At 38.5% G+C, this 14018-nt stretch overlaps 1 protein-coding gene across 20 annotated transcripts in view; it reads left to right on the top strand.

The window, feature by feature from the left end:
• PPIP5K2 (diphosphoinositol pentakisphosphate kinase 2) overlaps positions 1-7732 on the top strand; it is a 52104-nt gene extending 44372 nt beyond the window's left edge. For 11 of the 20 annotated variants that reach the window (XM_028749477.2, XM_077936162.1, XM_077936164.1 and 8 more), the window contains 3 exons: positions 2741-2890; positions 4459-4578; positions 5089-7732. In XM_028749477.2, coding sequence (XP_028605310.1) covers positions 2741-2890; positions 4459-4578; positions 5089-5117 — 299 coding nt within the window. In that variant the 3' untranslated portion in view covers positions 5118-7732. Of the gene's footprint in view, positions 1-753; positions 814-2740; positions 2891-4458; positions 4579-5088 lie in introns of all 20 variants that reach the window. The other 9 variants (XM_077936159.1, XM_077936158.1, XM_077936160.1 and 6 more) reach the window with 1 other exon arrangement.
• The last annotated feature ends 6286 nt before the right edge of the window (positions 7733-14018 follow it).

Here is a 14018-nt window from a genome sequence, read left to right as displayed (position 1 = left end):
TCTCAGTTTCTTTATCCTTATTCAAAAAGTTTCCAAAGCCATTTATTAACTGAGTTCAGTGGTAAGGTAATATAATGTCTTCATGTAGCTGTAGATTTGTGTCTATTCCCAAATCATCATAATAAAATGATAGGTCTGCTTCAGTTGCAAATAATCTTTACTAATATTGCTATAGTATTTCATACCTACATATAGAATTAGTTGTGAAAATGGAAAAAAAAAATGTGCACATTGACTCTAAAATTAAGTCATCTAAAGAGAGAGATGCTCAATTTAGTATGCAAAACAGCTGAAAGTTGAGGTATGAGAGCTAAAAAATAAATATTTACAAATAAGAGGGGAAATATATCATCAATAGCTGGCAGAGCACATTTTATCCAAATAGTATGTGCTTAAAATTTGTATATTTTTATCACAGCTGTGTTGATACAGATTGATGTGATCTGATTAATATGTATCCTCACAGCTTTCACAATTTACTGCATGGCTATATGTATTACTCAGAAGCCTAAATGTACTTCCCCAGGTAACTTGGGATCACTCCAGCTGCTTTGAAAATGAGGCGTGGCGTACTGTTTGTTCTTAACCTTTCATTGAGGGCCTCCTCTTTTCTTTGACTTCCATAACTTTAAGATAACAATGCAACTTCTAAACCATTTCAGTCTTCCCCTTCCTTTCATCTTGAATTCAAGATACATGGTGAAACAAGTATCTACTGACAGTGCTTTACTTATTTTCTGGGCCTCTGTGCAGAACATCCAGACCTCTTTAGGTGCTGGTCGGTTTCTTCTGAGGAATTTCTAGGCGCCAGTGGTATGTCTTTATAGCTTTCGAATGTAAGACGGCAGGGTGGCTTTCTAAGTTGCTGCGCTAACCCTTTCATTGTCTTTCATTTTGATGGAAACTGGTATGTTAAGATAGAGGTCAGCTCACGTTAGCAGATCAGACATTTGAAAGGATACTGTCCAAGTACGTAGGTGTCTTTTTAAAAATAAAAGAACACAAATGAATAGGTTTTCACCATTTTCAATTTCAATCCAGTGGAAATGGCCTCTCGGCACATGTCTCAGGATATTTCTCCAATGCTTGATAATCCAGTAATGAAGCTGCTAAAAGATGGGTGTGCGCACAAGTGAATAGTTGATTTTTATTGCCTAGGTAAATAAAGCTAAAAGAAGTATGCAGAAATATAAATGACACTATTGAGCTTCAGATTTAACTGTTTCAAAGGATATTTATTGGACATGAGGTAATTATAAGCACCAAAATAGACATGAGCACTTAAAGAAAATAGCCTGCCATAGTCCCATGAAATTGTTCCTTACATAGATACTCATACACATTTGTGGATTTTCTCCAGTCAGGGAAAGCTGCAGTTCTCGTGGAATTTACTGTAATGCAAAGAAAGGGTTCGCGCTTGCCTGCATGCGTAGTGTTGTATTCTTAGAAGAATTATTATGCATTAAACACAATTAACTTGAAGCACACACAGAGGCTTAACTGCTACAATTCAATAAGATACCAAAATGTTCATTTGCAAAGTTTCCTTCTCTAGAAATTTAAGGAGAGAAAAGTGATTTCAGATAACAAGAATTTGAATTCTTTAGTTTTGGAGTTCACTATAGTTTACTTCATATTACATTTAAATGTACCTTGCACTAAAAACATGAATACTTCTTCATTAGCAAATCTATGTAATTGAAAAGAAAAGGTCTTGGGAGAAATTTAGCAACTTAAGTAAAATTACAGTTTTTGTTTTCGGAATTATAATAGTGAAACTTTATATGGACAATTTTTTGTGGGGAGCTGTCTGAATCAGTTCACAAGTGCTTTTTAAAGCTTATGTACGCATATGGAGTTTTAAATTAACGTTAGTTCAGGTATGCATGGTTGATTATGTTTTTACTTATGATGCCTAACCCTGGATTTCAGATTTATTTGTGGCTTGACAGTAACCGTTTTAAAAGTAATGAAGCTGGGTGTAAATAATGTTAAGGAAACTTGTCATAATCCTGGAAGAGGGTTGTCCTTGCTTTCTTCTCAGAAAACAGTACTTTCAGACTTAGATGACCAGGAGTTTTGACTTGAAGAGCCAGCTCTGATGCCTATGGAAGTAACATAGGGACATGCTGAGCCTTTACTTCATTGATTTCTTAAGTCTGTTTTATATAGAAATTTATAAATTGAATGAAAACCTAGATTAGAGTTATCGGAGAGTACAATGGATAAGTAGGTCTACATCTGTGTAAGTGGTGGTTAAATTGCTGCCTTAGACTTATTTAAATAAAAATGTTTTTATATTATGTATATTAGAACCATGAGCTTCATATATAGGAAATTCTGACACCCTTTAGTCCAGCTCCATATTGTTTCAGTATCTGAAGTGTTTACTGTATGATTGCATGTGTTTGGATGGAGCCAGAATCATGTTTGAGGCTTTTTGGTTCCATCTTTCTCACTGCAGGCCTGCATGTGCCATGTGTCTACCTGAGAAAACTCCCTTCAGAAAGTCAAGCAATCATTCTGGAGCTGCTTCTGATGCAGTGCAAAAGGAGCAGAAATCTGGAGAGTTGCACTGGGTTCAGAAGTGCTTTGGTGCACATGGCATGCACGGGTCTCTTTGTATTCTGGCCTGTTAAGCATACTTCTGCAGAACATACCTGTGCCATTATAATTGCTCAGTTGCTTCCTTTTATGTTGGAAATATGTGGTGTGTGTGTGTCTGTGTTTTCTTTTTCAGGCTTTGAATTGTATTCCATGGTGCCTTCAATCTGCCCTCTAGAAACCCTCCATAACTCCTTGTCATTAAAGCAGGTGGATGAATTTCTTGCTTCCATTGCTGCCACTCCTTTGTACGACAGATTTCAAGCCGCATCCACATTTTCTCTGCGTAATTACCTTTTATGTCTTTTATTTCACAAACTGCAAAACGCTGCTGGCCATAAGCATTCCATTGAATACTAGGATTTAGTGTTTCCTGGTGTGGGACTGATAAACTGTTTCAGATTTAATCAAATAAGTATTTCCTCATTTTCCCCATGAATTGGCATATAACCACACCACCCACACTGCAGCTGTCTTCTTGGCTGTCCTTGGAAGTGTAAGAGAATGCAATTTAACTTAAATTAGTCACACAATATGACTATAACACATACCCTGCATGTATGCTGTGCAAAATTTCTGTATAATGACAACACTTATTTGTGCAATTAAGAACTGCTAAGATCCAAAGAAGTGGGGCTTCCATTCTACCCCTCCACTCCACACATATGTCCCATAGCTAAGCTAGAAACTTTGTTTCAAAAACTTAGGCAACTTCAGATAGAGTTGCTGAGGTGGGGGAATGAAGATCCTGCTTGGCACATACCTCTCTGTATACTTGAAGTAGCTTATTGGACCCTGAACACTATGATGCCTATAGCACATTATTCTCTTTCTGCTCGAACACTGCCATGCAGATTTCTTGATATTTCTGTAACTAACTGTAAATAATAATTTCCCAAATTCCATAGTAGGGCAATACCTTTATTAGGGCATCCAAACTAGTACAAAATAGTGAGAAAGCTTTTGAGCTGTCCAGAATTCTTTGTCAGGCTAGATTTTAAGCAGAGCGAGAGGTGAGAGGATAAAAAAATGGGCCTAGTGTTGAAGCCATGAAGCCTGCATTGTGCTTGGTCTCAAGACGGAGCATGGGAAGAGGTAACAGACTTAATATATTTCACATTCCAAGGTGCAATGCAGGTTTCAAGTTACACCTGCTAGGGTGAAGGAACACAAAATGTCTGATTTTGTAAATTTAAAATTCTCCAGACCTGCCTCTAACTTAAACAAAATTCACAAGTTCCTTGTGGTAGAAAACAGCAGTAAAAAGAAGCATAACATTTTTTAAATTAGCAAATCTTGATGCACTAAGTCAAAAAAGTGAGTAGAAGCTGAGTTAGGTTTTCCTCAGAGATAATATGCTCTGAGGAAAAAGTTCTTTATTCAGGCAGTATTAGACCTTCTTACTCTAGTTTATTATCCTACTCTTCAATAGCTAAATTTAGTAGTCTGCAAGCCATACACAAAGAAGAAGTACATAAGAAAAATATCAAAATACATATTTGGCCAGATACCTATTTTCTGTGCATGCATGCCAACTTCAGTTAGTGAGACAGCTTTCAGGTTTGTCTAAATAGGTTTCTTGGAAGCAAAAAAGATGACTGTTTAATAGTTTAAACATGACGTTGACAAAAACCTATAGATCCATGTTGATGAAGAGTAATATTGGAGCATAATATGTTCACTGTACTATTCACATAAAAACAATGTACACACTTTTCAGAGGCAATTGTTCAAAGAATAATACAGCCTTTGTTGATACTTTATATAATCTCTGCTTCTTCAGTATTGACAACATCCAGTTACTTGAGAAAGAATAAGATAAAATAGCTTTGTAACTTTTATTAACCCTTTTAGCTTCGCCATCATTTCTGGATGCAAGAAAAAACTCTTTAAATACATACACCCCTGCAAAAATCCAACCAACGCCACAAGAAGACCCTTTGAGTAGGCGAGAATGTTCCTCGACTATGTCAAGTAAGTAATACTTGAAAAAAACCTTTTCACATCCATCTTAATTATTAACAAGAACCGTCTGAGATTGTTCAGAATCATTTTGCTTTATACTTTAAGAAATTTGAGAGCATTTTGGTGTGGATTGGTCTTATTTTTCTGTCTCATTATGATGCATTAGACAAGAAGCGGTTTGGGGGCTCCAGCGAGATCTCATGGATCTCTCACAAGATCTCACTGGAACCTGCAACCACATGATTTCAGTAAGGCTTCGGCAGAGGGGAGGCAGCAGCTTCCCATTCACCTCAGACAGTGACCAGGGAAAGGCTGCCCCTGGCTCCCATCCTTCTAATTTTATTTTTGTCAAGTTTCAGAGATATCGTAATATTGGGCATGACATAGCCAAAGTTGTATTGGTTTCAGTGTTTTAAGTTTCTCCTCCTGAAAGCTAACGGACACTAAAATGTCTTGATCATGTCTTTTTATTATTATTATTCACCATAAGAAACATGATTCTGTTTTGCTTGTGTGCAGGTACCAGTGTTTTTTCGCCTCCTGTTTGATACATCATAAAATGCCAAAAAAAGAGTTAAAACAATACTTGTTTAGCACTGGTGGTTAAACTGTCTCAGAAGAAATGAAGCAATTCGAGCAAAACTGGAAGGTCCTGCCAATGCCATCTTTAGCAGTGTATATTTCTTTGTAGACAAATAAGTTAGCTTTAAAAGGCTATTCATTTCTCTCTGTGTAAGTATGTATTTCCCTGTATATAAAATAATTACTGAAGTGCATATATAGTATATATTCAGGAAAGGTGATTTCTTTGTTTCTAAAGTATGAAAAGCAAAGATGTTTACACCATTGTTTTAAGGAAATGGTTATCTTTTAACAGAGAAACTGCACACGACATTTACCATCTTTGTTGTCCTAAATTAACGCACAAACCAAAACAGCCTAACATACTGGTTTGCATGATAAAGGAGAAGCTAATAGGGAGATAGGAGAGGGGTAGAAAAAGCCACCATTTCCTTTTTGCCCTACAGTAGACCTTAAAGCCCGGACATGAAAACTTATTCATCACCAAAGCACATTAATAGGACTCTGCTTAACAGATGCCTTTATGAATGTCAATCTGTGACAGCATCTCAGTGGTTGGTTCTTTCCCCTCTGGTAGAAATGCATAATGGAGCCGGATGATAAATGAAAAGCACTTAAGCCCTCATACTTTGAAGGTACACACACCATTACCTGAAAAATAAAAGGTCAGATTACTTTGAGCCACTTAAGTGCTAATATAATAATTGTAATATTAGAAAGGTTCATTGTTAGAAAGAAAGCTGTGTTATTTTATGAGGAAGAAACAGCTTAAACTCATTTCACAGAGAGCTTTCATTGGAGCCTGGCTCCAGTTTTTGAAAAACAGCAGAAAACTGTAATATGAAGTGGCTGAACAGCTATACCTTCTTTGGAACTTCTCAAGGCTCCAAGTAACTTAAAGGCAGATGAAATAGTAAACATTAAAACAAAAAACACCTGCAACACGGGAGACCATTGTTTTATAGGGAAATATTTTGCTTCCAATTCTGAAGGGCCTGGCATATGCCCACTACCAAACTTAAGGAACTCACCTTCATCAGCAACTGTGCTGGGGGAAAAAGACATTGGTCTTGACTCCTGTCCATGGTAGTCCTGCTTAAATGGGCTAAAGTCAGGGATAGTATTTCAATCTTATACCTGAGTGCAAAATATTGTTTTTTGATCCCTACCCCAGCTTAAATGTGGCTTCTGCAAATATCTCTGCCTTCCTGTTGCTTTCAGCCATATGGAGGTACAGGTTAACAATTCTGGTACTGCTTAGGTCTCTATTGTCTCAATAGGTCTCTATTGTATTGTATTTGTGAATTAAGAGCTAATTACTAGTATGTTGCCTAAACTGACACCTGGCACACTTAGTCTTTACCTGGGAGCATCTCTTTTTTAAATACATTTCCAAAGAGAGCATTTTTTTGTTTGGGTATAGGTATGCTGGGTGCAGATGACATGCCCTTTAATTTCCTTGTTCTTTGTATGTTTACACCAGACCCTTGACATTCAAATATACTTTGGTTGTTAGTGTCTGTGCTTTATGAGCTCCTCTCCTAAAAGTAATTTCCTGTTTACACTTTTCCTAAATGCTCTTCTATTTTGTTGCAAAGATGACTTTCTTCAAGAGATTTCTGCAGAATACTGCTTAAAGCATGGTTCACGTGTGGATTACAGGGCTTCATCAAAGCAGAAACAGCTGGTCTGTTAATATTCCATGCTGGGAACTTTCTATATGTGCAGATTATATTGTCAAGTTTTGAAATTAAAAGAAATTGTAACATTACCAAATCTACATAATTACTGTTTCAGCACTGAACACTTGAACATAAACCAATACAGCTAATGTTCCAATCATTGTCCTTCTCATCTCTGCTGTTAGTTAAAGACAGCTGAAGATTTTATTAGTGCTATGAAAATCTTGAGAAATCTGGGTGTTCTTTCAAAACATATTCAGGTTTGTCAATTGTCCTAAGATTTCCTTTGTGACATGATTAATTGAATGCCTTTTATTTTCATTATAAAATATAATGGATTGGGTCCAGGCTTAGTCAGTTTGGACCCACTGAAATCAATGAGGCTTAACTAACTTGTTCTATATCTCTCAGCGAGTGTACTCTGTTAATTAGTCTGAGTCCAACCCAGGGATTAATATTAATGTGATTCTCATCAACAGCAATATTTTCCTGTTAAATACCAGGAGACCTACCTTCAAATATAATTGTTGTTGTTTTCTGTGTTTTTTTAAAAGGCTGATTCTCATCCTGGCAATTGTCCATGAGAGTGGATTTGCTAATTATACTTGCCATTGCATTGCTGTGCATATTTCATATGAGGTCATATGATAAATTCTTAAGTATGGTTTAAGATACCAAATATATAATAGATTCGTAACTTCTCATTGCAAACATTTCATTATCTATAATGTAAGTTTATAATATGGACAATGTTTGTCTTGCTCACCTCTGAATGTATAAGTTATGTTTACTGTTTTTCTATAAGAAAATGTTATAATTTAAGTGTGCATATCATTCCAGACAACCAAAGCTTTGGCATATTTTTGATCTGCTCTTAAATAAAAGAGTCAATAGCAACAGATAGTGTCTGTTCTGTGTATTCTATAATAAATTCTTAACTCTCACTTTACTTTTCTGTTCTAATAAACTACAAGTGTTTAAAAGAAATTGCGGTAGACATGCACCACTTTATATTGGAAAACACTTAGGCCTGACACATTAATATTTTGCATGAGAAAGGTGAGTTGGAAACGTCCTTGTGTTCTGTGCCCCAGTGACCACCTGTTAGATTGCCATGATTGGTTGTATCCAGTGGTGTCCATGTGTAAGCAGAATGGATTTCCACTTGCACTTTGACTTCATTTTCTTCTCCACACCCCCGCTTTACCCCAACCCTACTCTGTAACCCCCCCAAAAAAACAACTTGGGAGATTTGAAGGGATGGCATGAAGACTACAGGAGGGAGGTGAGGAAGAAGAACTCCACTTGTACAGTACTGAGTTTTACCCAATAACATGTTGCACACTGAGCTTTGAAAATATCTGGAAAAGTACTGAATATGGCAGCAAAGACTACTGACCTTGGAATGTTGATGCAAGCATATTATGCCAGTACTCTTATCACCTTCTCTAGCTTCCAGTACATTTCCTAGCCCAATTCAAAGTGCTGGCTTTGGCATTTAAAGTCCTTCATGGCTTGGGGCCTCAGTATTTGAAGAATCACCTCTTCATGTATGTTCCTGGCCATGCTTTGAGATCCTTGAGGGAAGCCCTCTTCTGATTGCCCCTGCCAGATGCTGAGAAATGACCTTCTCAGTGGTGGCCCCTTGTCTATGGAACACCCTGCTGAAGAAAAATTCATCAGGTAGGGATGCAGGTGGCACTGTGAATTAAACCAGAGCCTAGGGCTTGCCGATCAGAAGGCCTGCAGTTCGAATCCCTGTGACGGAGTGAGCTTCCGTTGCTTGGTCCCTGCTCCTGCCAAACTAGCAGTTCGAAAGCACATCAAAGTGCAAGTATATAAATAGGGACCACTCCGGCGGGAAGGTAAACAGTGTTTCCGTGCACTGTTCTGGTTCACCAGAAGCGGCTTAGTCATGCTGGCCAAATGACCCGGAAGCTGTACACCTGCTCCCTTGGCCAGTAAAGCGAGCAAGGACTTTTTATAAGCGCCACTGATGTGGTTTTGTGTCCAAAATACTAATTCTAAGATCAATGCTGATTTACTCTTTTTTCTTTATTATTTTTTGTAAGAAAGGGCCCATAAAATGTACTTAAAGCTTGCAATCACTGCTGCAAAAAAAAAAAAAAGGTGATTGTTATATGTATATATTTTAATTGTACTGCATTCATTTACACAGATGGGTGTAACTGCAAAAGCACACTAACAAAGAAAAGTAGTGATAGGTAAACAAACCTGCAATTTACATGTCTGGTTATATTTCATCTGTAGCTGTTATACTGATAGTAGGAGCCCAGATGCCCCCCCCCCCAAAAAAAAGCATTTACTCAAAGAAATGGTCAGTATGGTTTAGCATTTGAGCAGTACTCCACAAAGGCAATACTCTAGAAGTAGCCCTTGATACTTTTCCACTAACATCAGTACAGGTAAAGTGTATGTGTCAATGCATGTATGTTAAGTTAATGTACATGTCTGTTTTGCCTTGTTCACTTATAATGGTAACAAACTAACCAAAGTGGTTTCCTCATGCACAAATAACAAGGTCCCCCCCAAAAAAACTCATGTTGGAAAAGATGTTTCATTTGATACAGGCTATGCTTCTAATGATTCTGAACCACTTCTTGTTGACAGATTCTGACCGACCTCCTGTACTTTTTCCTTCTGTGGGTTTTGAGATGTTTCTCTTACAGGCTTAAAATTCTAGTGACCCAAAGTGCTGGAAGAAGCCTTTTCCCACCCATCTCCTATTCCCTCCTTGCTTTCACACCCACTGAAACATGTTCATGTTTTTCCTGCCTTTTTAGTTTTGGGAAACTTTCCATCTAAATTATTTGGAGAAAGCTAAGGCCTTCAGTGCATATGTTTGAAGATTTCTTTTCTCCCCCCCCCCCTTTTCCTTTTCCTTCTATTGCCAGATGTTTTATGCGTTGCGTATATCTCTAAATCTAAATGAAATACAAAAGTCTAAGACATATATATATATGCATGACATTTTTGGTAGCATATTTTAGTCAAAATAATTCAGTATCTGAATTTCTTAACCAGTTGATTGGAATCCAGTAGCATATGGTGTCTTTTTCTCCCCACTGTATAGCTCCTGGTATCAGTGAGATGGTACAGACCAAGTGGAACTTTTCTCAGAGAAAGATGTACATTTTAATTACTACCATTTCATACAGCAACCATTCATTCACTACTTTGCTGCAGTACTGCAACAACCATTAATGCTCTATGCCAACCTTACACCATGCTGCACTTGCACTGTTTGTATTATATGGTGGTAAGGAAAATGCAGATTACTAGTTAAAATAAGGGTGAAAACTTACTTGGAAAATTGTGTCTCAGTATCCAGTGGCAAAGGTGTTCAGGTGTTCAGTCTCCATGGCGGTTTCATTCGTTGTTGTTATTACTAATATGTATTATGAGGAAGATGGAAACATACTGGTTTAGTTATGTTTTACAGCTTTTCTAATATAATAATAATAATAATAATAATAATAATAATAATAATAATAATAATATTTATATCCTGCCCTCCCCAGCCGAAGCCGGGCTCAGGGCGGCTAACAACAATAAAATAATACAACATTCTAAAATTATTTCATTATAAAATTAATTATTCTCCCTGCATTGCATAATAGTGTTTGTGTTGTCCTATTTCCTTTGTGGCAATGTATCTTTAAAGTGCGCACACTGATTTTGATTAGTTTCTATGTTAGGGTAAAATGAGCTCACTATCTTTTTTTAGGTTTCTGCTAAACAATTTATTTAAAGTAAGCTGTTTCATGCTGTCTGTTCTCTTGACTTGCTCAGATTTGCACAGGTAGAGCTATAATTGTTAAACAAAAATCTAAATCTTCATCTTCCATTTGACAGAATCCACATATCAAAACCATGCCTATGTAATTCGCTGCTCATAAAGAGCATATAACGCCCCACACATTCAGTGCTATTTTTTTTATATTAGAAAACAACCTTTCATACATTCAGTGGCAAATGGAATAAATGGGTAACTGGAGAAGCCTTTGAACCCTGGAATGTAGTTGTCATGCTTTTTCAATATTGCAGAGGCCAAAATACTCTTTATGTTGCACTTTCTACCTTTACCACAAGGTGGGAGTTGGTTTCAGACTGACCATTCTGCCACTAGGGAAAGGCAGCAATCACCCCAATGCAATATCACTGTTAAAAAATAAACTTGGTCAGGTGTACAGGCAGGTAGCTTATGTTTTTAGTCTCTGAATTACCACCATGTGACAAGCAAAAATTCAGCAGGTACAATGTCCAGCATGTTGAACTTCTGCCTGCTATACAGCTGAACACTTCATGCATGATGACAGGAGGAAAAGTAGGGTCTGATGCCCACTGGTGGACGTAAAAATGGAAATATTTACTAAATAAAACTACATCACATTTGTATCTCCATAGTCACATTTCAAGTAGAGAACACTAAGACTCATAAAAGGAGGGTGGGTGGGTTAGATAATTAACCCTACACACGACATAAAAGGTAAAGGTAAAGGTACCCCTGCCCGCACGGGCCAGTCTTGACAGACTCTAGGGTTGTGCGCCCATCTCACTTAAGAGGCCGGGGGCCAGCGCTGTCCGGAGACACTTCTGGGTCACGTGGCCAGCGTGACAAGCTGCATCTGGCGAGCCAGCGCAGCACACGGAAACACCGTTTACCTTCCCGCCAGTAAGCGGTCCCTATTTATCTACTTGCACCCGGGGGTGCTTTCGAACTGCTAGGTTGGCAGGCGCTGGGACCGAGCAACAGGAGCGCACCCCGCCGCGGGGATTCGAACCGCGACCTTTCGATTGGCAAGTCCTAGGCGCTGAGGCTTTAACCCACAGCACCACCCGCGTCCCTAAATACAGCTTTGTCTGCTAATTCAGGGTGGTGCTACATTGTTCATAATTTTGCTGATTTGTAAACAGCAAAATAGGTTATCCTGACTGATAGCACTATTAAATCCAGGGGCTTTTGTGTAAGATGTGCAACAAGCAAAAATTCACCTGGCTCAGTATCCCCTAGCATGTTACATCTCTGCCTGCTAATACAACTGTTACATACACAGGACTTTCATGAGATATGGGAACATAGTTTGTATCTGGATTTGTTGCAAGGCCTGCTCCCTGTCTTCCTGCTATGTGACCCATTAATGCTGAAGAGTAGCTATTTTAGTTTGGGGGCCTTTTCTGTTAGAAATAACAACCCCCCAGGGCACACGGCAGGTAAGCAGCATTGTACGGTGTGGGCTGTAGATCATTAATGACACGTTTGAGTGGTTTCACCTAGGAGTGATAGGCAATAAGAAGTGGTGTTCTGTTATTATTTTCCTTCTAGATTAGCCCTATGGTAGATTATTTCTCAGTATGAGAGCGTGCGTGCATGTGTGTGCCTGCCAATTTAGGATTGCTCTTGAAGCAACTGATGAACAAGTCTGGTCCACGAAAACCAACCCCATAATAAATTTGTTAAGTCTTTAAGATGCCACAATAGTGTTTTTGCTGTAGCAAACAAGAACTGCTGCTCCTCTAGAAAGTGCTTTCTGCTATCAGCTAATTTTTAAAATAAAGCAGAAGGAATTTGCTAAGGATTCTTTAGGTAAACAAGGTTGCAATGCAGCATTGCAAGTATTTCTAAATTCCTATAATTTATAGGAATTATAAGGTTCATAGCTGCCAGTTTTCAATACCCCAGCAATGAAAAGCAATATTTTTAAATGTGCAGGTCCTTGTTCATTGCCCAGAGTTGCCATAGGCATGATGATAGTGTAAACGGTAACATAGTTCCCTAATGTAAATCCTTATTCTTAGTTTAGCATGACCTATTTTTCTTCAAATCAGGCCAGGGCTAAGGAGTGAATTAGACTTAGCATGCTAATGCACAAAGTACCTGAACACATCATAATTCTTAAAGAGGTAACGGTGGTGCCTAAGTCGTCTCTTTAAAAAGGCGATGGTAGGCATAAATCTAAGCACACATGGAATAGCAAATGGCTATTAGGGTGCACCAACTGGATATTGCAATGTGTTTTCCTGTTTTTAAAAAAAAAATTAAAGAAAAAAGGGGAAATGCTGAAATATACCACTTCCTTAATTTTGTCTATAGGCTGCAATAGTACACACACACACACACACACACACACACACGCCACTGCCACCAAATATGCAGATAGTGTGGCTGAAAAAAAGTGAGTTGGAAGGGCCTGTCTGATACCACCTGCTGACAGTGTCATAAGAGCCCCTTGCAAAAGCAAAAGTGGAGAAATAATAGGAAAAGGGGTACTGCCATATCATAACCGTCTTAAGTTGAATGACTAGTACAGTGGTGCCTCGCAAGACGAAATTAATTCATTCTGCGAGTTTTTTCGTCTTGCGAATTTTTCGTCTTGCGAAGCACGGTTTCGGAAAAGTTTTGGAAAAGCTTCAAAAATCACCAAAGTCTTCAAAAACCTCAAAAAAGGCTACCACACCACGTGCTATGAGTTGCTCCTCGAAGTCAAGTCGCAACTGTATTAACGGTTTTAAGAAAAAGGAAACAAACTTGCAAGACGTTTTCGTCTTGCGAAGCAAGCCCATAGGGAAATTCGTCTTGTGAAGCAACTAAAAAAACCAAAAACCCTTTCGTCTTGCGAGTTTTTTGTCTTGTGAGGCATTCGTCTTGCGAGGTACCACTGTATCTTGAAGGGTGCTGAAGCATGACTGAAGTCCACACTCACCCTTGAATCTCACTGGCTGACTTTGAACCAGTCTTTACTTCTGACCTCACAAGTTTGTTTTGAGAATAAAAATGAGGAGTCATGTATACTGGCTTGAGGTGGTTTGCAGATGTAATAAATAAAGCTGTGCATCTCCTCTGAAAGCCGCTCCCTTAATTCCAGATGTTTGAGGCAGAATGCCCTTTTATTTTGTGAAGACAACTTCCTGCAGAGTTCAGCCATGTCAGCAAGAGAGTTGTTAGCAATTGGGGGGGGGGGGTAACCCAAGGCCCAGCTATTTTGCAGCAGCCCCCTGGATCTCCTTGCGGTAAAGGCCATAACATCTGCTTTGCATGTAGAAGATCTCAGGTTCCGTCACCTGCATTTCAAGGTAGTACTGATTCCTGGAGAGCACCTGCCAATCTGTGTAGACAATGTTAATCTAGATCATGGGTAGGCAAACTAAGGCCCGGGGCCAAAT

This window comes from Podarcis muralis, chromosome 11, assembly GCF_964188315.1.
Source record: "Podarcis muralis chromosome 11, rPodMur119.hap1.1, whole genome shotgun sequence".
Lineage (NCBI taxonomy): Eukaryota > Metazoa > Chordata > Lepidosauria > Squamata > Lacertidae > Podarcis > Podarcis muralis.
Note: the sequence above shows the minus strand (reverse complement) of the source record. Positions and strands in the feature narration are given on the sequence as shown.